Raw genomic sequence first — 27477 nt, 5'->3', positions numbered from 1 at the left:
GGTCTCCCATGCGGGTGCAGGGCCCAAGGACTTGGGCCATCCTCCACTGCCTTCCCGGGCCATAGCAGAGAGCTGGCCTGGAAGAGGGGCAACCGGGATAGAATCCAGCGCCCCGACCGGGACTAGAACCCGGTGTGCCGGCGCCGCAAGGTGGAGGATTAGCCTGTTAAGCCACGGCGCCGGCCGATAGTATTGATTTCTACTAGCCAAACACAGGCATCACAAACCAACAGCTGAACCCTGGATCATCTTTCTCACTCAGCATACTGTCTTTTAGGAGTCTAAGACATTTTCAATTAAAGCCTTATTTCAACACCTTTTCCAAAAAAAAAAAAAAAAAACATTTCTTTTCAGGATTTATTTATTAATTGAAAGGCAGTGTTACCGAGAGGGGGAGAAAAATGAACAACTGGTTCATTCCCCAAATGACTGCAACAGATGGGGTCAGGCCAGGCCAAAGCAGGAACCCAGAACTCCATCCAGGTTTCCTATGTGGGTGGCAGGGACCCAAACACTTGAGCCATCCCCCACTGATTTCTCAGGCACACAAGCATGAAGCTAGATTGGAAGTAGAGCAGCCTGACATGATCTGGTGCTCATATTGGATGCTAGCATTATAGGCAGCAGCTTAACCCGCTGCACTACAACATCAGCCCCCACCATAAAATTTTTTAATTAAAAAATGAAATTTTTTAAACATTACCACAGGACTATTATTAAGCCTACAAAAATTTAACCAAAAAATATTTAATGCCAAATATCTAGTCTATTCAATTTCCTTAACTGTCCCATAAATGTCTAAAATCAGCTTTCAAAATTACTAAGTATACCTAAAGGAAACTACTATATAATGGCCATTAATCATAAATAATAATAATAATGTTTCCAGGAATTTGTTTATATATAAAGTTGTTTAAGAACATGAGAAGTAGGGGTGGAGGTAATATTTTTTTAAGTAAACCATAGACAAATTAGAGAAATGTCAGGTCTGGCATAAAATCAGATAAGAAGGATAAATAGCCAAGCATGATTTTCAAAATGCTTAACAATCAGTGCAGTGTGAACACCAACCAAACAGAACAAACCTGGTCATAAACGTATAACATATGGGCTAGCTATCAACAGTGGATAAAGCCCTAACTAAAGAATAAGTAAAGAGACCAAGTAAAGAGTGCTCAGAAATCTGCTTCCCATGCTGACATTCAATTCTGTGTGCAGTACACAATAAGCTACAACCACATCTGACACAAGAAAATTACCACACATCTTGATAAACATTATCTTCTACTTGGCACAAGCTGTTAACTGCTGGATCACTATAACTGTCACTGATCATTCTTACATCTGTCATTTGAAACGGGCAAAGAAAGTCCTCTTTTAAAAAATGATAAAGTAGAAAGCGTTCTTTATTGCGGCATGAACTGGAATATAAGCTGCCACATCTAAAAGTTAAAACTATAATATATGGCACTGATAACTAGGATAGTTAGTGTCCTTCAACCTACTGCTTGGAGGTCACACCTTTTCTGATGAGTTCTGTAACTTACTAAGGAAGGCAAAAGATAGTCTAGTGTGACTGTTTAGAATCCTTGGCATGGCAGGTAAAGCCACCACTTGCAGTGTTGGCGTCCCATATGGACATCAGTTGGAGGCCCGAAGATAGTCTAGTGTGACTGTTTAGAATCCTTGGTTGGGGCCGGTGCTGTAGTGGGGAGGGTAAAGCCGCCGCCTATAGTGCCAGCATCCCATATGGGCGCAGGCTGGAGACCCAGCTGCTCCACTTTTTTCTTTTCTTTTTTTTTTTGACAGGTAGAGTTAATAGACAGTGAGAAAGAGAAAGGTCTTCCTTCCGTTGGTTCACTTCCCAAATAGCCGCTACAGCCAGCGCTGTGCAGATGCGAAGCCAGGAGCCAGATGCTTCTTCCTGGTCTCTCATGCGGGTGCAGGAGCCCAAACACTTGGGCCATCCTCCACTGCCCTCCCAGGCCACAGCAGAGAGCTGGACTGGAAGAGGAGCAGCTGGGACTAGAATCCGGCACCCATATGGGATCCGCAGGCGGAGGATTAACCAAGTGAGCCACAGTGCCAGCCCTGCTCCACTTTTGATCCAGCTCTCTGCTATGGCCTAGGAAAACAGTAGAGGATGGCCCAAGACTTGGCCCCTGCACCTGCATGGGAGACCAGGAAGAAGCTCCTGGCTCCTAACTTCGGATCAGCAGAGCTCCGGCCATTGTGGCCAACTGGGGAGTGAACCAGCAGATTATAGACCTCTCTCTCTGCCTCTCCTTCTCTCTCTGTGTGTAATTCTTTCAAGCAAATAAATAAATAAATCTTTAAAAAAAAAAAGAATCCTTTCATAAACAGTGGACAATCCCTGATTATTTTAAAATAAATCTAAAACAATACTCCAAAAGGAAGAGAAGGGGAGAACTCTAGAAGGAAAGTGAGAAAGCCTACAGTTCTGGTTTGATACAATCCAAGCCTTAAGCACATCACTTTTGTCTTCCAGGGCTCCAGTTTCTCGACTTGCATTTAAGGCTCCTGTCAATTCCCAATCCCATCTCCCATTATGCCCCTCTCTCCCTCTGTACACATTATCTGTACTGATTTAGTTAGAGTACACCAAATAGGAATGCCTTCTCTTGCCTTCCTTCTTTTGTAGATGCTATTATTTGCCCAGAATACCTTCACACTCTTCTTTGCCTAATCAATCTACATTTATTCAAATGAGTAGTTTCAAGATCTATAGTATTCTAACACTTCTCCATGCCTAAGGTCTTCTGGAACTCTTCTATGGGGATCTATCATGAAAGCCACTTATTGGTCATAAAAACAAATCTGCTTCTTTGAATATAGTCCATATGACAGACTTTCAGTTCCCTCACCGCCCTAGTTCCTAGAACTAAAATCTACTCTGAGTATAGTCTAACACTATTTAAAAACAGACCACCCACTCCCTGTTCTGACAATCTATCTATGAAGGCAAGCTAAAATCGCAACTTTTGGCAACTAAACAAAACTTGGCCATAAATCAAACTTGAAGTCAACTAAAATCTTGCATTTTTAAAATATATTTATTTATTTATTTGAAAGGCAGAGTGACAGAGTGAGAGCAAGAGCGAGAGCGAGAGAGAATGAGAGAGACAGTCCATCCACTGCCTCACTCCCCAGATGGCTGCAACAGCCAGGGCTGTGACAGACCAAAGCCAGGAGACCAGAACTCCATCCAGGTCTCCCACTTGGGAGCCAGGGGTCCAAGTATGTGGACCATCATCTACTGCCTTCCCAGGTACATTAGCAGGAAGTTGGATTGGAAGCAGAGCAGCACACCAGATGTGGGCATCACAAGCATCCATTTTTAAACAAGCACTGCTATAATCACATCTCTTTCTGTATTTCTACTTCTGCATAACCTATTTTATCACGGAACTCAAATTTCTCCCCCATCCTCAAGTATATCTAAGTCATTCTGTCAAACATCCTGAATTCAGGGGCACAGTAAGTTAAGTCACAGCTTGGAACACCCACACTCCTTACTGGAGTGCAGGGGATCAAATACTGTCTCCATTTCCAGTACAGCCCTCTGCTATTGTGCCTGAAGACAGCAGATGATCGCCCAAGTACTTGGATCCTTACCATCTACACAGGAGAACTAGATGGAGTTTCAGGCTCTTGGCTTTGCCAGGCCCAATCCTGGCTGTTGTAGGCTTCTGGGGAGTGAAGCAATGAATGCAAGATCTTTGTCACTCACTCTCTGTCATTTTGCATTTCAAATAAATAAATCTTTTTTAAAAAAACCTAAAACCAAAAATGTTGGCTGATAATATAATTCCTTTCTTCCAGTGTATTCACCTTAATGAAGAAAATGTAGTTAGTCTGACCTAAAACAGTCTTAGTGGATTCATGATGGCTCTTAAGAATCCATTGCTTTTTCTAAACCCTGCGCTAAATATTTCTAAATTTTTATTACAAATACATCAAGCTCTTACCTTCATCTCAGCCTTGAAAATATGTCTTTTGGGGCCAGCGCTGTGGCGCAGTGGGTGGCCTGAAGTGCTGGCATCCCATATGGGCACTGGTTCAAAACCCAGCTGCTCCACTTCCGATCCAGCTCTCTGCTATAGCCTAGTAATGCAGTAGAAGATGGCCCAAGTCCCTGGGCCCCTGTACCCGCGTGGGAGACCTAGAAGAAGCTCCGGGCTCCTGGCTTTGGATCGGTGCAGCTCCAGCCACTGGGGCCAATTGGGGAGTGAACCAACGGATGGAAGACCTCTCTCTCTCTGCCTCTCCTCTCTGTGTAACTCTTTCAAATAAATAAATAAATCCTTAAAAAATATATGTCTTTTGTGGTAATTCTATCATTTCTCAAAAGTTACTGACACTGACCAAATTATCTTATCACAAAATTCTTTAGAATTCTGGGATATAACCTGTCTGAATCAGGAGACTTTAAATTCATTCAGAGCAATCAAACGGTCCTGTATAAATTCCTAACAATCTCAGTTTCCATCTTCTCTTCCCAATTCAGTTTTATACTTTCCAATTTTTAAATAATTTGCTTTGACCAAAGGGAGGAAAAATCTTTCTGGGTCTGCAGATAATTTTCTCAAATGCAGTTACTTGGGGTTTAACATTTAGAGTATCAGCCAGCATAGAGTATCTTTCTTAAAGAAATATGTACCACCATAAAATTTCTTCTCTCCTTAGATCCTTCAAAACAAGGCCATAAATTTGCTCAAGGAAGCAAAAGTGCTAATTATAACACAGTTCTTACCAGAGCAGCAAACACCAAAAAGCCAATCTATTATAAAATGAGCTAAAGAAAAACTTTTAAAACAGACGTATCAGGGCCAGCGCTGTAGCGTAGCAGGTAAAGCCACCGCCTGCAGTGCCGGCATCCCACACTGGTTCGACTCCCGGCTGCTCCACTTCTGATCCAGCTCTTTGCTATGGCCTGGGAAAGCAGTAGAAGATGGCCCAAGTCCTTGGACCCCTGTACCCAAGTGGGTGATGCAGAAGAAGTTCCTGGCTCCTGGCTTCGGATCGGTGTAGCTCCAGCCGTTGCAGCCATCTGGGGAGTGAACCAGAAGATGGAAGACTTGTCTCTCTCTTTGCCTCTCCTTCTCTCTCTGTGTAACTTTTTCAAATAAATAAATAAATCTTAAAAAAAAAAAAGACATATCTCTGCTACCATAAACAGAAGAAAATATTAATTCTCCTTCAAAGTAAAAATCTGTCCACAATTTGACATATCAACCTCTCATAATAATAAGAGAAGATAAACTTACTTTATGACTTCTTGGGGCCAGAGTTGTAGCACAGCGGGTAAGGCCACTACCTGCGATGCTAGCATCCCATATGGGCACCAGTTTAAGTCCCAGCTGCTCCACTTCCCATCCACCTCCCTGCTAATGTACTGGGAAAGCAGAAGATGGCTCAAGTGCTTGGGCCCCAGCCACCCATATGGGAGACTTGGATGAATCTCTTGGCTCCTGGCTTCAGCCTGGCCCAGCCCTGGCCATTGTGGACATCTGAGAAGTAAAAGAGGATGATAGATACCTCCCTACTTCCCTCTCTCCCTCTCTCTCTTTTTCCATACTTCTGACTTTCAAATAAATATTCTTTAAAAAAAGACTTTTTATAGTAATAATATTTTTAACACAATTTACTAACCACTAAAATTTTACCATTTGCTCAAAGCACAAAGACTAGCATTTGTTTGACAAAATGTGCATTAAAAGCATTGTATTGGTCATTATCAAAGACTTGTTGTACTTCAGGCACAGCTGTGAGGGCAATAGAAATGTTTCCCTTTCACTTTGTAGAATGCTAAAAGAAAAACAGCCAGAGCTTTTTCAGTCAGTACAGAGTAGTGATACAGCACTGTGTATAAGAGGTCCAGCTCTGGGACTGCAGATCTACATATGAAGGGGGAAACAATAAAGCCTTTAGAAAAGAACACAGAACATCTTCCTGATCCTGCAAAAGCAGATACAGAAGGCACTACACATAGTGAGAAAACTGATAAATTGGACTGTTACAATTTAAAACTTTTGTTCCTTGAAAGTTACCATTAAGAGAATAATAAGGAATCACATAGATTACAAGAAGGCATTTTCATACGTGTAACTGACAAACGACTCCTATAAAACATATAAAGAATTCCACTGAATCAGTAAGAGAAAAAAAGACCACCTGAAAGAAAACTAGCAAAAAAATGCAAATAGATACTTCAAAAGTATACAAATCCCTGATAAACTTATAAAAAGTGATCAACTTGATTATAATAATCCAGAAAATGCAAATTTAAATAGCTCAATATTATTTGGGGCCATCAGAATAAAGCAAAAGAAAAGGAAGGAAAGTGCCAAGTGTTGGTGAGGATAGGGAGCAACATGCACTCTAATGCACTACAGGTAGAAATGTAAATTGGTACAACCATAGTGGAAAACCCTACGGTAGTATCCACCAAAGCTGTACATAATATTAAGATAACCAAGACCTGGCAACTTACAAAAAGCTACATATACAAATGTTCACATGTCAATATCATAATATTCAAAGTGTGGAAACTAACCAAGTACTACCAACTCTAGAATTGAAAGATAAGCTGTGATAAAGTCACACAACAGAAAACTATATATATAAAAAAAAATAGAACTAAAAGGTAAGCTTGGGGGCCAATGTTGTGCCATAGTGGGTAAAGCTGCCGCCTGTGACACCAGGATCCCATATGGGTGCCAGTTCAAGCTCTGGTTGCTCCTCTTCCAATTCATTCAAAGAGTTAGAGAGAGAAGGAGAGAAATCTTCCATCCACTGGTCCACTCCCCAGAAGGCTGCAACACTCAGGGTTTTGGCTGGGCCAAGCCAACTCCAGGAGCATAATCCAGGCCTCCCATGTGGGTGACAGGAGACCAAACACTTGGGCCATCCTCTGCTGCTCTTCCAAGGCTGTTAGCAGGAAGCTGGATGGGAAGTGGAGCAGTGGGGACATCAACTGGCAGCCACAGGAGATACCGGCTTTACCTGCCATGCCACAATGCTGACCCTAAATAAATCATTAAAAAGAGAGAGAGAGAGAGAGAGAGAGAGGCACCAACATGGCAGCAATTCAAGGAACAAGAATAAGGAAGACAACACTTCAATACTAGAATGTGAAAATGAAGAGATTGAAGAAATGCCAGAAATAGATTTTAAAAATTGATCATAGGATTACTTAGAGAAGTAATTAGAAGCAAATCAAAGAACTAAAGAAATCTGTACATGACATGAAAGAAAATTTTTCTCATGAAATTGATATTTTAAAGAGAAATCAAAATGAAATACTGGAAATGAAGAATTTAGTAGAACAGATAAAAAAAATGCAGTGGAAAGCCTTAACAACAGAATCAGTGAGGCAGAAGAAAGAATATCTGAGTTAGAAGACAAAACTGGAAATTTTACAGTCAGATCAAAAAAGAAAGAAGAAATTAGAAAACTAAAAAACAATGTTGGAGATTTATGGGATACTATCAAATGACCCAACTAATGGGTCTTAGGAGTTCCTGAAGGCATAGAAAAAGAGAATGGATTAGAAGGCCTTTTTAGTGAGAAATAATTACAGAAAGCTTCCCTAATTTGTAGAAAGAAAAGGATGTCCAAGTATAGGAAGCACATAGAACTCCTAATAGACATGATCATAAAAGATCTTCACTACCACACATTATAGTCAAACTCTCCACAGTAAAACATAAAGATTCTAAACTGTGCAAGAGAGAAACACCAGATTACTTTCAGAAGATCTCCAATTAGAATCACAGCTGACTCAGCCGGCGCCGTGGCTTAACAGGCTAATCCTCCGCCTTGCGGCACCAGCACACCGGGTTCTAGTCCCGGTTGGGGCGCCGGATTCTATCCCGGTTGCCCCTCTTCCAGGCCAGCTCTCTGCTGCGGCCAGGGAAGTGCAGTGGAGGATGGCCCAAGTGCTTGGGCCCTGCACCCGCGTGGGAGACCAGGAGAAGCACCTGGCTCCTGCCATCGGATCAGCGGGGTGCGCCGGCCGCAGCGCGCCAGCCGCGGCAGCCACTGGAGGGTGAACCAACGGCAAAAGGAAGACCTTTCTCTCTGTCTCTCTCTCTCCCACTGTCCACTCTGCCTGTCAAAAAAATATATATATATATTAGAAAAAAATTTTAAAAGCATCTCTGTCTTCTCCACTGCTCCCCTCCAAAAAATGAAGAGAAATTATAACAAGCATATAAACAAGCAACTCACAAAACAAATATAAAAGATTAAGAAATAGTTTTTTCTTTATTTTAGTAGTAAAGAAATACAGATAAAAACATATCAAAAAATGAAAAATGCCAAATATTACCAAGGATGCATAGAAATTAGAAATCTTATACACAATTAATAAGAATGTAAAATGGTACAGCTGCTGTAGAAAACAATTTGACAATTCCTTAAAAGCTTTATAAACAGTTATCAATATGATCCACCAATTCTACTGTTGAGTATATATTCAAATAGATATTTAAACAAAAATTTATACAAAGGCCGGCGCCGTGGCTTAACAGGCTAATCCTCCGCCTTGCAGCGCCGGCACACCGGGTTCTAGTCCCGGTTGGGGCGCTGGATTCTATCCCGGTTGCCCCTCTTCCAGGCCAGCTCTCTGCTATGGCCCGGGAAGGCAGTGGAGGATGGCCCAAGTCCTTGGGCCCTGCACCCGCATGGGAGACCAGGAGAAGCAACTGGCTCCTGGCTTCGGATCGGCGTGATACGCCGGCCGCAGCGGCCATTGGAGGGTGAACCAACGGCAAAAAGGAAGACCTTTCTCTCTGTCTCTCTCTCACTATCCACTCTGCCTGTCAAAAAAAAAAAATTTATACAAGAATGTGTATAGCAGCACTGTTTAATAGCAAAAAGATGGGAACAATTAAAATGACATTAAAAATGAATGGACGGGGGCTGGTTTGAAACCCAGCTGCTCCACTTCTGATCCAGCTCTCTGCTATGGCCTGGGAAAACAACAGAAGATGGCCCAAGTCTTTGGGTTCCAGCACCCACATGGGAGACCCAGAAGAAACCCTAGCTCCTGGCTTCAGATTGGTGCAGCTCCAGCCATTGCAATCAATAGTGGGTGAACCAGCAGATGGAAGACCTCTCTCTCTCTGCCTCTCCTTCTCTCTCTGTGCAACTCTTTCAAATAAATAAATACATCTTTAATTTAAAAAAAGAGAGACTGAGCTTTGCCTATGAGACAATAAATTGTGAGATATTAAACATACTATTTAAAAAAAAAAAATGAATGGACAGGGGCTGGTATTGTGGTGTATCAGGTGAAGCTGGCTTCCCATATGGGTACTTTGAATCGCAGCTTCTCCACTTCCAATCCAGTTCCCTGCTAATGCACCTGGGAAAGCAGCAGAAATGGACCACATCTGGAGAGTGAACCAGTGGATGGAAGACCTTTCTATTACTCTACCTCTCAAATAAATAAATAAAATCTTTCAAAAAAAAAAAAAAAGAAAGAAAGAAAGAAAAAACCTGCATTTCCAAGTTGGGTATGCACCAGAATCACCTGGAGAGCTTGTTATGGAGAGCTTGTTAAAATACAATTTCTGAGTCCTTCCCCCAGAGTCTGGTTCAGTGGGATGTTGCCACCTTCACCTCTAACAAGTTCCCTGGGTGATATGGATGCTGCTGGTCTAAGGATTAGGTTTTAAGAACTGCTGTTCGCCGGCGCTGTGGCTAACTAGGCTAATCCTCCGCCTTGCGGCGCCGGCACACCGGGTTCTAGTCCCGGTCGGGGCGCTGGATTCTGTCCCGGCTGCCCCTCTTCCAGGCCAGCTCTCTGCTGTGGCCCGGGAGTGCAGTGGAGGATGGCCCAAGTGCTTGGGCCCTGCACCCCAAAGGAGACCAGGAGAAGCACCTGGCTCCTGCCATCGGATCAGCGTGGTGCGCCGGTCGCAGCGCGCCAGCCGCGGTGGCCATTGGAGGGTGAACCAACGGCAAAGGAAGACCTTTCTCTCTGTCTCTCTCTCTCACTATCCACTCTGCCTGTCAAAAAATAAAAATAAAATAAAATAAAATAAAAATTACAAAAGAACTGCTGTTCTAGATCTTCCCTAAATTAATCTTAATGGATAACTGACTGAAAGGAAAGGAAAGCCATTTGTTCAGATAAGTATAATCATGGGTCCCTGGATGGATATGTTGTTTACTGTTAAATGAGGGATCTGTTAAATCTTATTCCACTTCTGTGCAAAGATTAAGTTAGAAAATAAATCAATGGGGCCAGGCACTGTGGCAGAGGGTAAAGTCGTCATCTGCAGTACTGGCATTCAATACGGGTACTGGTTTGAGAACCAACTGTTCCACTTTCAATCCAGCTTTCTGTTTCTTGTTAATTGCCTGGGAAAGCAGAAGATGGCCCAAGTGCTTGGACTCCTGCACTCCAAGAGGGAGACCCAGAAGAATTTGCTGGCTCCTTGATTGACCTAGCTCTGGACATTGCGGCCCTTTGGGAGTGAACCAGTGGATGGAAGATTCTTTCTCTCTCTATGCCTCTGCCCCTGCCTCTAACTTTGCCTTCAAATAAATAAATAAATATTAAAAAAAAAAAAAAAAAGATGGCCCAAATGCTTGGGTCCCTGCACCCACAGTAGGAGACCTGGAAGAAGCTCCAGGCTCCTAGCTTCAGCCTGGCACAGACTCTGCTGTTGCGGCTATTTGGGGAGTGAACCAAAGAAAGATCTTTCTTCCTCTCTGTCACTCTGCCTCTGAAATAAACAAACATGTTTGGAAAAAAAAAGTATAAACCACCAAATAAAATGTTTATAAAGTATATTCAATGACATGAAACAATATTCAATACTCATTTAAAAACATGGAATTAGTAACTTAAAAGATAAAAAATTATATTTCTCAATCCTAATTTTATAAATATAAATTACATATATGTATATATATTTTCACTGCAGGTATTTCTGAAGTTTTGGTATATTGCTTACAAATTGCTTTTATTACAAAGAAATATATGTGGACCAGATAGGGAAAATATTCCTAATGAGGAATTTCCACAAATCAATCAGAAAAAGACATAGATCACAACAGAATTATGAACAAAAGAGCTGAATAGGAAATTCATAACATACAAATATATATGAAAGATATGGAAAAACGTTCACTCATAATAACTAAATTCAAATTAAACAAAGCATTTTCTTTTTTTACTTTGTTGAAATATTTTTATTCATCAAATATCATTTTTTTAATTTATTTTTTAAGGAATACAAATTTCCTAAGTACAACTTTAGGAATATAGTTATTCCTCCCACCATATCAGCCTCCCACCCACACTCCCACTCCTCCACTTCCTCCCTCTCCCCTTCCCAGTCTCATTCTCCATTAAGATTCATTTTCAATTTAAAAACAAAGTGTTTTCTTTCTAGTTGATGGGAAATTATTTAGAAAAATAGTAGCATTTAATTGCAGGTATAGAGAAACCGGAAATTTTAAACACCAATGGAAGGAGTCTGAATTGATACAACCTTTGAGGAATGCAATTTGGCAATATCTACTAAAATTTTAAATGTACATTTCTTGACTCAACAAAGTCCAATTTTGGCAATTAATACGACTTATGTGGCATCTTCTATGATGTTATCTGTAAACATATAACATGCTATAATTTGAAAGAAGCTCCCTTCACATTGCTCAAGTAGGATTCTATTTCTTGTAACTAAATAATTCTTAATTGGACCAGTGAATTTTTTTTCCCTGAAGGACAGAGAGATGCATTACAAAAATCTCCCATTCTCTGGTTCACTCCCTAAATGCCTGCAACAGCTGAGACTTGGCCAGGCCAAAGCCAGAAGTAAGGAACTCAATCTGGGTCTCCCGCATGGGTGGCAGGGACCTAGATATTTAAGCCATTACCTGCCACTTCCCAAGGAGCGCATTAGCAGGAAGCTGGAATCAGAAGCAGAGCTGGAACTGGAACCAGGCACTCCAATATGGGATGTGAGTATCCCAAGTGGCATCTTAATGGCTGTGCCAAGCACCTGTTTTAATCAATAGAATTTAAGGAAAATAGAACTTGATATTTAGAAATATTCACTCTAGGGACCAGCGCCGCGGCTCACTAGACTAATTCTCCGCCTGCAGCGCCAGCACACCGGGTTCTAGTCCCGGTCGGGGCGCCGGATTCTGTCCCGGCTGCCCCTCTTCCAGGCCAGCTCTCTGCTATGGCCCGGGAAGGCAGTGGAGGATGGCCCAAGTGCTTGGTCCCTGCACCCCATGGGAGACCAGGAGAAGCACCTGGCTCCTGGCTTCGGATCAGCGAGATGCGCTGGTCGCAGCATGCCGGCCGCAGCGGCCATTGGAGGGTGAACCAACGGCAAAAAGGAAGACCTTTCTCTCTGTCTCTCTCTCTCACTATCCACTCTGCCTGTCAAAAAAAAAAAAAAAAAAAAACTCAATATTTTATGGCCGGCACCACGGCTCACTTGGCTAATCCTCTGCCTGTGGCACCGGCACCCCGGGTTCTAGTCCCGGTTGTGACGCCAGATTCTGTCCCAGTTGCTCCTCTTCCAGTCCAGCTATCCGCTGTGGCCCGGGAGTGCAGTGGAGGATGGCCCAAGTGCTTGGGCCCTGCACCCGCATGGGAGACCAGGAGGAAGCACCTGGCTCCTGGCTTCAGATCGGCGCAGTGCGCCGGCCGTAGTGGCCATTTGGGGGTGAACCAAGGGAAAAGGAAGACCTTTCTCTCTGTTTAATTCTGCCTGTCAAAAAAAAAAACACAACTCAATATTTTATTATTTTTTAAGGTTTATTTATTAATTCATTCATTCATTTGAAAGGAAGAGACAGAAAAAGAGATTGTCATTCTACTGGTTTACTCCCCAAATGCCCACAACAGCTGAGTCTGGGACAGGATAAAGCCAGAAGCCAGGAGGAACTCTGTCCAGGTCTCCCATGTGAGTGATAGGAACCTAAGTACTTGGGCCATTATCTGCTGCCTCCCAGATGCCTTAGCAGGAAGCTGGATTGGAAGTAAAGCAGCCAGGACTTGATCATAAACATTCTGATATGGGATCTGAATGACAAAAGCAGCAGCTTAACTAACTATACCACAACACCCCCACAACATTTTATTTTTTTAATTTTTGAAGGATTTATTTATTTATTTGAAAGGCAGAATTATAGAGGCAGAGAGGGAGAGAGAGGTCTTCCATCTGCTGGTTCACTCCCAAAATGGCCACAATGGCTGAAGCTGGGCCTATCCAAAGCCAGGAGCCAAGAGCTTCTTCCAGGTCTCCCATGTGGGTACAGGGGCCCAGGACTTGGGCCATCTTCTACTGCTTTACTAGGCTATAGCAGAGAGCTGGATCAGAAGCAGAGCAGCAGACTCAAAACAGCACGTATATAGGATGCCGGCACTACAGGCAGTGCCTTTACCTTCTACGCCACAGCACCAATCCCAACAATATTTTATTTTTAAAGAGGGAAAAAGCAATACTCTATATGGATAACCTTCATGGATTTTTTTATTTTAAATCTCTGATTCCATAAATTGTGTATTGATCCACAGGTGTTTTTTCATAAATAAGTGTTGAGCTCTTTAAAGAATAAATCAGAGAGGACTGGCACCCTGGCTCACTTGGCTAATCCTCCACCTGCGGCGCCAGCATCCCATATGGGCACCGGGTTCTAGTCCCGGTTGCTCCTCTTCCAGTCCAGCTCTCTGCTGTGGCCCGGGGAAGGCAGTGGAGGATGGCCCAAGTGCTTGGGCCCTGCACCTGCATGGGAGACCAGGAGGAAGCACCTGGCTCCTGGCTTCGGATAGGCCCAGCGCCAGCCTTAGCGGCCATTTGGGGGGTGAACCAACAGAAGGAAGACCTTTCTGTCTCTCTCTATATATATAACTCTACCCGTCAAATAAAAAAAAATTAAAAAAAAGAATAAATCAGAGATAACATGTTTCTTCAGGGTCACACCCAGAGCGTGACCCTATGCAGTAAATTTTGCAAGACATAAACTGCAAAGCCAGAGAATATTTTTCCCTCTCTTGAACCCCACTAACACAATATTATCCTTTCTTCTCTTAAAGAACTGATCCTTGGGGCCAGCACTGTGGCGTAGAGGGTAAGACCACCGCCTGCAATGCTAGCATCCCATTTGGGCGCCAGTTCAAATCCCAGCTGTTCCACTTCCAATCCAACTCTCTGCTAAGGGCTGGTAAAACCAGCAGAGGATAGCCTAAATCCTTGGGGCCCTGCACCCACGTGAGAGACCTAGAAGAAGCTCCAGGCTCCTGGTTTCAGAAAGGCCCAGCTCCAGCCATTGTGGCCATTTTGGGAGTTAACCAGCAGATGAAAGAGCTTTCTCTCAGCCTCTGCCTCTGTAACTCTACCTTTCAAATAAATAAATCTTTCAAAAAAGAAAAGAAAGAACTGATCCTTGTTTCACAGTACACAATCTACCCTTCTCTTCACCAGCACACAGGCAGCACAGAATCTAAGTTCATAAACTTCGCAGAGCCAAGACTCACAAGAAAAGCTCAATGGAGGAAGGCAGGAAGAAGGTTGCTGAGTGATTCCAGATAGGCATCCACCTATGATAGGATCACTACTGCCTCCCAGGGTCTGCTTAAGCAGGAAGCTTGAATTAGAAGCCAGAACCCAGCATGGAACCCAGTACTTTAATGGGCATCTTAACCACCAGGTTAAACACCCACCCATAAGGCTTTTATAACCGGAGAAAAAGTGAAGTGCTTTTAAATGACTATTGTCAAGTAAAGACACTGGGAAAAAAAGAAAAGAGACATCTAATCATACAAAATTAAATCTCTGGTTTTAACAATATAATAATATAGCCCAAAATTAATACCTATCTTCAAAACTAGGCTAAAACACTAGGACAATTATTCTAAAACTATAAAAACAAAGAAAGAAACAACATAGCTTAGAAAAGAACCAAGTCTTTTGACATTCATGGAAAGTAATTCTAACATATTAACATTATAACAAATGTTACATAATAAAAATACATCTTTTATAAATTGTTTATCCACTTATTGTCTTCTAAGTTGTGGCCTGTGATTATTTCTAATTCAGCTCTTCTCTCTGTGATTATTTCTAATTCAGTTCTTCTCTCTTCATGTCTTTAAAATCCTAAAAATATGGTTACTTCCCATATTCTTTTTCTTTTTTTTACTTTTTGACAGGCAGAATGGACAGTGAGAGAGAGAGAGAGACAGAGAGAAAGGTCTTCCTTTGCCGTTGGTTCACCCTCCATTGGCCACCGCGGCCGGTGTTCTGCGGCCGGCGCACCGCGCTGTTCCGAAGCCAGGAGCCAGGTGCTTCTCCTGGTCTCCCATGGGGTGCAGGGCCCAAGCACTTGGGCCATCCTCCACTGCCTTCCCGGGCCACAGCAGAGAGCTGGCCTGGAAGAGGGGCAGCCGGGACAGAATCCGGCACCCCGACCGGGACTAGAACCCGGTGTGCCAGCGCCACAAGGCGGAGGATTAGCCTGTTGATCCACGGCCCCCATATTCTTTCATTCTAAAGAATATGGATAGTTAACTGGAGGTCACAGGCAGCCCCCAAATTACAAAAGATGTAAACTCAGGCTACACTAAGGGATTTCAAAGAAGACAAAAAAAAACTAAAATCCTGAAATAGTTATTAAAAAAAAAGAGCTTCTTAGAAGGAAAGCCCTAAGGGTCTGCATTATGGCATAGCAAAAAACAGTAGAGCCACACTGCCTGTGATGCTGGCATCCCATATGGGCACTGGTTAGTGTCTTGGCTGCGCCACTTCCAATCCAGCTCCCCCTACTTAATACACCTGGAAAGCCCCAGAAGATGGCCCCAGTGCTTAGGCCCCTGCCACCCCCAGGGAAGACCCGGATGAAGCTCCTGGCTCCTGGTTACAGCCTGGCCCAGGACTGGCTGTTGCAGGCCCTCTGGGAAGTGAAGCAGCAGATGGAAGATATCTCTCTCTCTGAAATAAATCTTTAAAAAAAAAGGAAAGCTCTAGTAACTAGTCTAAAAAAATTTATTTTTTATTTTTAAGGTGTAAGGGAAGGGGCAAGAAAGAGAAAGAGAAGAGAGCCGTAAGAGATCAAGAAAGAGATAGAGAGATCAGGAGATGAAGAGAGAGACGTGTTCAGGAACAGGTCCTTTTAAAACTTTGCCAGGGGGCAGGCAGGGAAGCAGGAACAGCAAACTCCATCAGGATGGGGGTGGGGCTGACACCGGTGGTTGGGCCATGTGGCCACCTGGCTTACAGCAATGGCAGTGGGGGCTAGAGCCTAGGATGGTGTCAGGGTGTAGATCATGCCATAGATAAGACTGCACCATTTTACTAACATTCTCCCTTTTGTTTTTTATAAACCAGGAGTTGTTTGGGATTACATTAGTCCCAAAAGTCCAGGAGGGGTAGAGGGACGATGATCTGTCTTTAGAGCTACTTCCTGCAACGTGTATTTATTTGAAAGAAATATACAGAGAGAGAGAGAGAGAAGGGGAGAGAAAGAAGAAATTTTCCATCTGCTAGTTCACTCCCCAAATGGCCACAATGGCCAGGGCTAGGCCAGACTAAAGCAAAGAGCTTCCTCTGAGTCTCCCATGTAGGCACAAGGGCCCAAGCACTTGGGTTATCTTTTGCTGCTTTCCCAGGTAGATTAGCAGGGAGCTGGATTGGAAGTGGAGCACCCAAGACCCAAACCAGCACCCACATGGGATCCTGGCATTGTCACAGGGAGCTTTATCTGCTATGCCACAACACTGGCCCCAGAAAAACATCTCTAGAACAGATAAAGAGTGGGTAAGGAAAGAGGATAAAACAACCACCAGCGGCATTACTATAATTCAGAAAACAAGTGACCTGCCTCCTCTCCTGACATAGTTTCTCTGTTGCAGTGTGGTTTGGGAACTGAACCACAGCTCTGCTATTTAGTGATTAATCCCCACATCTATAATGAAAAAAATTTAAAAATAAAAACTTCATCAATAGTGAAACAGCATACAGAAGAGGTAGATTCTAACAATTCTTACTTATTGAACACTGAACCAAAAAATTGTATTTCAAGTGGGACTGAAAAAAAATAAAATGATTTAAAAGTATATTATAGGCCGGCGCTGTGGCTTAACAGGCTAATCCTTCGCCTTGCGGCGCCAGCACACCAGGTTCTAGTCCCGGTTGGGGCGCCGGATTCTATCCCGGTTGCCCCTCTTCCAGGCCAGCTCTCTGCTATGGTCCATGAAGGCAGTGGAGGATGGCCCAAGTCCTTGGGCCCTGCACCCGCGTGGGAGACCAGGAGAAGCACCTGGCTCCTGGCTTCGGATCAGTGCGATGCGCCGGCCGCAGCGGCCATTGGAGGGTGAACCAACGGCAAAAAGGAAGACCTTTCTCTCTGTCTCTCTCTCTCTCACTGTCCACTCTGCCTGTCAAAAAAAGAGTATATTATAAAACCCTAAAGTCATTTATAAATATTAATCCTTACCATCTGCTGAAAGTGCTAACTAGACTATCTTTGATTTCTAGCTCTAACATTCTTTATTCTGTGATCAATATAAACAAATGTACATTCATATCATATTTTGCCAACTGGAAACCGTTTACAAATCCCACATTCACAGACTGGAATGAAGCTGACTAGGTGGAACTTTCCTCCACAGACCTTCTCACTGCTCAGGGCTCTCAGCCGTCCAGGAAAGCATTTTAAACTAAGTGAGTTAGTGAAGTCCACACAGTAGACCTAAGATGGCCTAGTAAAATTTGACCTGACTTACCCATCACACTAATGAACATCAAAAACTATTAACTTTGTCCTCTTTAACAGGAAGCTACCAGAGATTCCACAGATGACAACCAGGCAAATATTCTAAGATGTGAGAGACAAGTCATCCGAATTATACCTGTTACCATTGTATTTCCTGGAAATACATGTGACCCTGGGAGCACACTGAAAACACCTGAGATCTTGCATCATCTGTACTCTCACTTTTCATCATGCCAGGATCCTGCCACTCACAAACTCAGAACAGGGTTCAACATACTCTAAACTAACACACAGAATCACAAACTATCTGGAACAGGGGTATTTGAAGAGTATTTGCGTCACTAAGTAACTTTTAAGAACTAAATCCAAACCCCTGGGAAGGACAGCCTGTGTTTAATCACTCAATTCCGCAAGAATTCACCAGCTTCTCAAAGGCAAGCCTTTCTCTTTCTCACTGGATCCTATGCAATATCCAGCAGGCACTTAAAACATAAAGTATAGGTTCCCTCATGTGTACCCAAGTTCCGGAGAGACTTCTAAGATCCCTTCAGACTAATCTGAATCCAAGACTGGCAAGATGAATTGAGAAGCTGAGCCAAAGCTTTCCATCAGGGTTAGCCAAAACACAAGTTTATAAAAGGATATGGGATGGGAAAAAGGGTGTTGCCAAAAGAGGCCTTAGGCAGAGAAAACTTTATTTTTAATCTAGGAAGGAAGGAAGGGCTGAACAGTGTAAGAGAACTTTGTTTAAGCACCAAACACTGTGACTCAGGGTTTCCTCCTAAGAAGAAAGAAGCAGGGCACCAATGTCATTAAAGTAAAACCCACTTATTTCCCATGTGGTCCTCCCCACCTGATAAAGTCAAGTACAGTTCTCTTATGTTCTGACAATATTCAGTCTCTCCAACTGAAGTTAGTGGGTGTTTGAAACGGTCTCATCTTAGGGACTGTCCCCTAATACAGCAGCCTTGACCTCCGCAAATGCCTGAGGGAAGCTATCAGGACTCAAGCACTGCTGCAGCTAGGAATCTAGGCTTCCCAACAGAGATGCCTTTATAAAACGACCATAAGGGAATCTGCCCCAGAAGTGACAAACTGGCACAGAAAGATAAAAACTTAAGTTTAGGGCCCAGCGTTGTGACATAACGGGTAAAAGCCGCCACCTGCAGTGCCGGCATCCCATATGGGCACCGGTTCAAGACCCGGCTGCTCTGCTTCCGATCCAGCTCTGTGCCATGGCCTAGGAAAGCAGTGGAAGATGGCCCAAGATGGCCCCTGCACCCACGGGAGACCAGGAGGAAGCTCCCGGCTCCTGGCCTCGGATCGGCGAAGCTCCTACCGCTGCAGCCAACTGGGGAGTGAATCAGCAGATGGAAGACCTCTCTCTCTCTGCCTCTCCTTCTCTCTCTCTCTCTGTGTAATTCTTTCAAATAAATAATAAATCTTAAAAAAAAAAAAAAACTTAAAAAAAAGAGATGTACCTACGCAATTTGTATTCATTAAAATACAAAAGATTTCTTAAAAAAAAAAAAAAAAAAGAAAGAAAAGAAAAAGATTACTTCATACCAATTCCCAGTTTGAAATTGGCTCACTTAGGTGTTTGCTTTGTTCTGTTTTAATTTGGAAGGCAGAAAGAGATCTTCCATCCACTGGTTTACTCCCCAAATGCCTGCAATAAGCAGGGCTCTGGCAGGCCAAAGCCAGGAGTTCAGAACTCAATCCAGATATCCCACCTGGGTGGTAAGATTCAACTACCTGAGCTACTACCTGCTGCTGCCTCCCAGGGTGTACATTAGCAGGGAGATAGAATCTGAACCAGAGCCAGGACCCAAACTCAAGCATTCTCAAACTTTTTATAGCTGTTTCATCTCTTGGGAAGGCCTGGCTTTTTTATTCTTTAAAATAAAATATCAGACCGGCGCCGCGGCTCACTAGGCTAATCCTCCACCTTGCGGTGCCGGTACACCGGGTTCTAGTCCCGGTCGGGGCACCGGATTCTGTCCCGGTTGCCCCTCTTCCAGGCCAGCTCTCTGCTGTGGCCAGGGAGTGCAGTGGAGGATGGCCGAAGTGCTTGGGCCCTGCACCCCATGGGAGACCAGGAGAAGCACCTGGCTCCTGCCATCGGATCAGCGCGGTGCGCCGGCCGCAGCACACCAACCACGGCGGCCATTGGAGGGTGAACCAACGGCAAAGGAAGACCTTTCTCTCTGTCTCTCTCTCTCTCACTGTCCACTCTGCCTGTCAAAGAAAAATAAATAAATAAATAAATAAATAAAATATCTGCCTCAGCCATCAAGGATATGCAAATCAAAACCATAAGATACCACCTCATACCCACTAGGATGGCTATAATCAAAAAAACAGTAAGTGTTGGTGACAATACAAACACTGTTGCTAGAAATGCAAACCAGTGCAGCTGCTTTGGAAAACTGATTGGCAGATAGTCAAAAGGTTAGACACAGAGTTACCATATGACCTAGTGACTTCACTCCTAGATACATAGCCAGGAGAAATGAAAATACATGCCATCTAAAAATGTGTCCACAAATGGTCACAGCAGTGTTATTCACAATAATTAAGGAGTACAAACAACCCAAGTGTCCATCAACTAATGGACCATCATATTATAGAATATTATTCAGTCATAAAAATCAATGACTTGGAGCCAGAGTTGTGGCATAATGGGTTAAGCCACCACCTGCAATGCCAGCATCCCATATGGGTGTCGGTTTGAGCCCTGGCTGTTCTACTTCCAATCAAACTCCTTTCTAATGTGCCTGGGAAAGCAAAAGAGCATGGCCCAACTGCTTGGGTCCCTGCACCTTAAAGGAGTCCCAGATGAAGCTCCTGGCTCCTGGTTTTGGTCTGGTGCAGTCCCAGCCGTTGCAGCCATTTGGGGAGTGAAGCAGCAGATGGAAGATCTCTCTCGCTCTCTCTGTAACTCTACCTCTCAAATAAATAAAATAAATCTTCCAAAAAAAGTGACTCACTGACACATGTACAACATGGACAAATCTTGAAAACATTACGCTAAGTGAGAAAAACCAGTAATAAGGGACTAGGCGATATATGATTCCACTTACATGTAATGTTCAAAATCGGCAGCCTACAGAGATTGAAAGTAGGTTAGCAGTAGCCTACAGTCAGGAGTTAACATAATGAGAGAAAATGGGGAATAACTGTTTATGAGTATAGGTTTTGGGGGGAGAATAATGATCATATGCTAAAATGGATTATACTCATAGTGATGACTGCACCACTCTGTGACTATACCACAAATCGCTGAATTGAATGCATTAAAAAATAAGTGCAGGCCGGCGCTGTGGCATAGCAGGTAAAGCCGCTGCCTGCAGTGCCGGCATCCCATATGGGCACTGGTTTGAGACCTGGCTACTCTACTTCTGATCCAGCTCTCTGCTATGGACTGGGAGGGCAGTGGAAGATGGCCCAAGTCCTGGGGGCCCCGCACCCATGTGGGAGACCTCAAAGAAGCTCCTGACTCCTGGCTTCAGACTGGCCCACTCCAACCATTGTGGTCATCTGTGAAGTGAAGCAGCGGATAAAGGATCTCTCTCTCTGCCTCTGCCTCTCTGTAACTCCACCTTTCAAATAAATTTTTTAAAAATCATTAAAAAAAAGTAAATTACATGGCATATGAAATATATCTAATAAAGTCACTTGTGTATGCATGTCTGGTGTATATGGAGGGTACACATATAAGTAATACAGCAAATGGGGCAAAATGTTAATAATTCTAAAGAATGTGCTAGAGTCCTCTGTTCTAGTCATGTCAATGTTTCTTAAAGTATAAAATTATATCAAAAGTTAAAACAAAAAATTATGATACCCATAATGATGATCACACACAGTATTCTACATTAAAATTAAACCGAAACCTGGACTAGGGAAAAAAATGCCATAATGTCTGTTCTTGCCCACACAACACAAATATTTACTTGCCTCTGCCTCCATCAGATTACTACAAAGAATGCAAAATAAAAAAAATTTTTAAAAGAATGCAAAATATCCTCAAGTAGCAGAAAAGAATGAAACACAGCAAGAGAAGACAGATATTCTCCCACTTTCACAGGACCTCGTTTCCTCATCTGTAAAATCAGAAGGTTATATCATTTTTCAAGGGTGCATCCATGTTTGACATCCCATGATTCTGAAGTTCTAATATAGCACAATATGTTAAAGAAGACTATGAACTGATGAGTCTTTAGGTTTTTCTGGACAGTTAGCAGTTTTTCTCTCCTAAGAGTGACTTGAACAGACTATTTCAGTGTATTCTCAATGTTTTAAGTAAGTTCATACAGGATCCTTGCCAGTCTCCATCTATCCTTCTCTCTATCCCTTTTTCTTCAATTCTTGGCAAGTCACTCTGCTAGAGCCTGGGAAAATTGGCATACTGGATGAAAGAACTCAGGATACTTACATGCCAATACTGAGATTGGGTCAGTTCAGAGGAACTTAGAGATACCAAGGTGAGAAATGAGTCATAAGGATTCTGGAACCTTAATTCTCAGGCAGATGGGAAAAGTAAACTCAAATCCCATCTCACCATAAAGTCTTCTGCTGTCACGGATGCTGACAATAAGAAGAAAGGAGGGGCTGGTGCTGTGGCATAGCGGGTAAAGCCGCTGCCTTCAGGGCCGGCATCCCATATGGGTGCCGGTTCGAGTCCCGGCTGCTCCACTTCTGATCCAGCTCTCTGCTATGGACTGGGAGGGCAGTGGAAGATGGCCCAAGTCCTTGGGCCCCTGTACCCACGTGGGGGACCCAGAGGAAGCTCCTGGCTCCTGATCAGCACAGCTCTGGCTGTTGCTGCCAACTGGGAAGTGAACCAGCGGATAGAAGACCTCTCTCTCTCTCTCTTTTTCTCCCTGCCTCTCCTTCTCTCTCTGTGTAACTTTGACTTTCAAATAAATAAGTAAATCTTTGGAGAAAAAAAAAAAAGAAGAAGAAGAAAGGAAAATGAAGACGCCAGGACACAACTACATTAAAGGGATGGAAAGAAGGACTGGACTCTACTACCATCTGCCTCCTCACTTAGGATGGACCAACAGAAATAGAAAAACAGAAATTAGAAGCAATTCTTCCAGATTTTCTTATCTAACCAATAAGTTCAAAGAAGACAGAAAACATATACCATTTCCAAAAGTTAACCAGATTTGTACTTTACCCATAGATTACCTTGCTCTACTTCCAACTCAAAGTACTTCCTCAACAACCAGAAGAAAAAACAAAAATTAATTTTCACACCATCTTCATCTGCTTGCACAACAAAGAACTACATGACTTGCTTAAATGCTTGAGTTTGCAAGAAAGGGGAAGGAGAGGACAAGGCGAGACTCCTACAAAACCCAGTGAACTCAGCCCCTATCATCACAGCAAGCTGTGCTCACTACCGTAAACAGAGGCACAAATCTTACCCCTTCTCCACAAAACCAGATGGAACACTGGATAGCTTTGATTTGCTCATTTTGGGTTCACTTTTTAGGAAGCTACCTTAGGTATGCCCACACAATTTAATTTGCTTGGAGAGAACACAGACTCCTCAGTACCTCCCTAGAGAATCTAGGTGCAATTCACAATTTCCTAAAGTTTTACTGGCTATGACATCATCAGTTTGGGAGCTCTAAGGCAGGCTGAGAAGAGAAAATGCACCCTGGAGAGTCTCAGCATGGACTCACAGAGAGCTATTTGTATTCCATTTTGTCTTATTCAAAGATTCTCTCTTGGTAGTCCAGATTCCCCTACCAACCCCCAGAAATGAACTGAAGGAGAAAAAAAAAAGTCCTTCAATCAGTGCCTATTCTAACAAAGGTCAGCTATTAGATAGTTTTGGCATTCCACTACTGCAACCACATTTAAAAAGACAGAAATGCTCTCCTTTGTATATTTTATATAGCTCAACCTCCTTTCTTTATTCTTCCAATAAGCTTTCACATAGTACAACAGAGAATAATAACATTTCTCTTTTAATGAAATGTTGAGATTTTTTTCACATTTTTTGAGAGTCTACTTGATGAGGTGTTTTTTTTGTTTTTTGTTTTTTTTTTTACTTAGATCCTCTCTTCCCTGGCAGAATTATTAAACTCATCCCCAGTCACAGAGATAGTCAACAGCAAAACAGAAATGTTTGACCCCAAAACCCATTAATAGTACTTCCCAGCTTCATTCCTATATTTTATCATTTGCAAACCTCTCTATTTTCCAAAACCTATGTCTATACAATTTAACACATACTCAAAAGCACAGCATAAAAATAACACTGGTTTATTCTACCACCTTAAACATTCTGTTAAGAAGACCTTTGTTATTTTCAATCTTTCTCAACCTGTTAGTGCTTTCTAAACATCTGCAGTCAGGCCAATGAGATGCAGTTGAGTGTCATGGGAGGAGCACAGGACAAAGGGTCAAGTTATTAACTGGGATTTCGCACTACTATCCTTCCTGGGCCTCATCTTCCTCTCTGAGATCCTTTCCAGCAACAATACCTTGAACTGAATTCCAACTGCTACATCAAGCTGCAAACTTAATCCAAATAAGACCAATAAAAAAATTAACATCTGTATTATAAGTATCTGAGTATCTAAAAAAGTGAACTTGAAACAATAAATAACCCAACAAAAGGCCTAATGGTAACTACATCACCAGTTCATGATTTTTTTTTTCATCTACCTACTAGTAATTTGAGGCAATTTAGTATCTTTTCTGGCCTTCTTAAAGCACCAATTTATCTCAATTTTTTTTTAAAAGAAACAGTCTATGTTTTGTCATTTGAAGCATGCACACAACTTTTTTTTTTTTTCCCCAGAAGAAACCCTGGAATTTTTCTGGTGACCAGGCAATCTGTCCTGTCATCTCTGAAGCAAAGTAAAATTAGTCAACAGGCTATTCACTTTTGAGAGTGACCACATCACGACAGAAAAGTGCAAAGGAGTTTCCCTCATCAAATCAGGATGACACAACTTAAAAGTCTAACACAACAAACCTCCGCCCACTTGAAATCTGCTCACGGGGTGCTCCAGCCAAAAACTTTTCCAAGTTGTTGCAATTCCAAGGCTCCAATGGTGGTGCAGTGGAATTCAGGGGTGTTTTAATAATTCTGACCCTGATCTGCACCGAATGCCAGATGTGGTCAGGGCCCCTCTCCACTCCCCCACTACCTTGGCTTGGAAAGATGGCTTGAGTAGCCTCTCCACAACCCAGCCCCCTCGGACACACACAAACGACCCTGGTCCTCAAAAGGGACATGGATTACTTTTCACAAAAGGGCATGGCCGGGGGGCCGCAAGCCCTTCCCAGCGCCAAGGGACCTTCCATCCTGGTGCGGGCCAACTTCACTTTTTTACTTCACGTCCCAGCCAGAGGGGCAGAGCAGGAAAGCCCAGGGGCCTGCGTTATAACGGTTTTGAGGAACTGGTGTCACAGGCTTGTTGGGAAGAGGCCAGCTAAACTCACCAAGTTTTTGTTTTGTTTTGGCACGGGGTGCAGCGGGGGAGGCTTACTTTCCCTAGGACGCGGGATGCCTTTTCTCTCCCTAACCGGTGTTTAGAAGACAAGTTTCCCCTAATTTGACACTACGTCTCTCACCCCTGCCCTCGTCCCCGTGGCCGACGACGTGCCCCCAGCGCCTAGGGCCGGAACGGCCGCTCGCTCCCTCTCCGCGCAGGGACAGTGCGGCCGCTTCCCTCCTCTGGCCCTGCGTCCCCTTCGCCCGCGCCGCCCGGAGCCCTCCCGACGACCCTCACCCGGTTCCCGGGACAAAGCGGGGTGCGGGAAGCTCCCCTCAGGGCCCCTAGTCGCGGCGGGCACTGCGCGTACTCACCCGACAGCTCGTCCGGCTCCAGCCCGGTCTCGGTGTCCAGCCCGCAGATGACAAAGTAGTCGGCGAAGCGATTGGGCGCCGAGCCCCCGCCGCCGCCGCCGCCGCTCATGGCGCCGGGGCCGAGACGGGCCGGGCCGTGCGGAGCGGCGCGGAGCCCCCGCACCCGGGCTCCCGCCCGCCCGCCCTCAGGCCGCCCCGCCCGCCGCTACCGCGGCTCAGGCCGCCGCCCCCGGCCCTGGCCCGGTCCCCGCGGCCGCCGCGGCTGCCGTGACGGGGCAGGGGGGCACTGGGCCCCCCCGCGCCGCATCCTGGACTCCTTCCCCTCTGCGCCGCCGCCGCCAGCGGAGAGCGCCGCGAGCCGGCGGAGCTGAGAGAAGGGCGGAAAGCGCCGGGAAGAGCTCCGCCGCGGGCCCCTCCCGCCGCGCCTGCGCACGCGCCGTCGGGGAGGGGGCGGGCGCCTCGCGGAAAGGATGACGTGATGCTCTTCAGGCCGCGCGGGCCGCAGCTTCCCCGGCTGCCGCCGCAGCGCGGCTGTCCGCTGCCGGGTCCCCCGCAACCGCCGCCTCCCGGACTGCGACTCCCTTGGGGAGGGCTGAGGCGGTGCAGGAAGAGTGGGTATATATCCCGCAGAGCTGTGGCCCTGGCCCGTGCTGTGCCGCTCTCCCAGTCACCTGCTAGAGGCCCTAGATCTCTTTAACCTGGCGTGTCAGGGGCTCAGGTCGCAGGACTGAGCTCAAAGCCTGCCCAGTAGAGTCCCTAGGCTCAGCCTAGTCGCCCCTTACAGCGCCTTCTCCCTGCCTGCTACCCTGGTCTTTTCCTCAGTATACTGAGTTGAGGATGTCCCCTTTCTCTTTTTTGAGGGGGTGGGCCAGCTGGTCTTAAATGTATCCATGTTTTACAGGTGGGGAAGCTGAGGCCCAGGGAAGGTTACATGGAGTTGAAGAGACAAAGCCTGGACCAGGATTCCAGGCTTGAGGTCAGCTCCCGGCTCCCCATCCTCCAGCCAGGCCTTTTCCCACGCACCTCTCTTCCCCTCTCCTGTCACTCCAGCTCATCCCTTCCTCCTCTTCACTGTGGGAATTACCAAGTCCATTCTTTTCTCTTTTTTAAAGATTTATTTATTTGAAAGAGTTACACAGAGAGGAGAGGCAGAGACACAGAGAGAGGTCTTCCATCTGCTGGTTGACTCCCTAGATGGCTGCAAAGACCGGAGCTGCGCAGATCCGAAGCCAGGAGCCAGGAGCTTGTTCTGGGTCTCCCACATGGGTGCAGGGGCCAAGGATTTGGGCCATCTTCTACTGCTCTCCCAGGCCACAGCAGAGAGCTGGATCGCAAGTGGAGCAGCCAGGACTTGAACCGGCGCTCATATGGGATGCCAGCACTGCAGGCAGCAGCTTTACCCGCTATGCCACAGTGTCAGCCCCTCAAGTCCATTCTTGAGCAGCTTTTCCTGCAAAAATAAGGTGAGAAACGGGGTGGGGGGACACCTCCTGGTCCTTTTCCTGGGACCCTCCAAACTCATTTTCACAGAAGCAAGGCAGGGGTATCCTTATATCACCTGAAATGGAAGATCAGAGGCCCAGAAGGCTTTACAGTGTAGTGTTCACTCACATGGGCTCTAACGTAATCCTCAAATTTGAAACCCTGCTTTATCATTTATTGTATCATTTTGGGCAAGTTATTTAATCCCTAGGCTCCAGCAGTTGTGGTTTTTGTGAAGATTACAAATATAGGCAAAGCAATGAAAATAGTGCCTGAAACACAGAAGGTATTCAGCAAATGTTACCGAAGTTATTAGCACTGATATTGTTGTTCCAGAAAAGATTGTGCTCAAGATTTGCTCTGGCAGGCTGCCACTAAACTGGTTTCCA

The 27477-nt window shown here is 44.6% G+C and overlaps 1 protein-coding gene across 1 annotated transcript in view; it reads right to left on the bottom strand.

Annotated features, from left to right (window-relative positions):
- DENND5A (DENN domain containing 5A) overlaps positions 1-25734 on the bottom strand; it is a 126795-nt gene extending 101061 nt beyond the window's left edge. Inside the window, exon 1 of the mRNA XM_062196530.1 lies at positions 25607-25734. Within this exon, the coding sequence (XP_062052514.1) occupies positions 25607-25715 (109 nt within the window). The 5' untranslated portion in view covers positions 25716-25734. The remainder of the gene's footprint in view (positions 1-25606) is intronic.
- Positions 25735-27477: the final 1743 nt, after the last annotated feature.

The sequence above is a fragment of the Lepus europaeus genome, chromosome 7 (genome assembly GCF_033115175.1).
Source record: "Lepus europaeus isolate LE1 chromosome 7, mLepTim1.pri, whole genome shotgun sequence".
Classification (NCBI taxonomy): Eukaryota; Metazoa; Chordata; class Mammalia; order Lagomorpha; family Leporidae; genus Lepus; species Lepus europaeus.
Note: the sequence above shows the minus strand (reverse complement) of the source record. Positions and strands in the feature narration are given on the sequence as shown.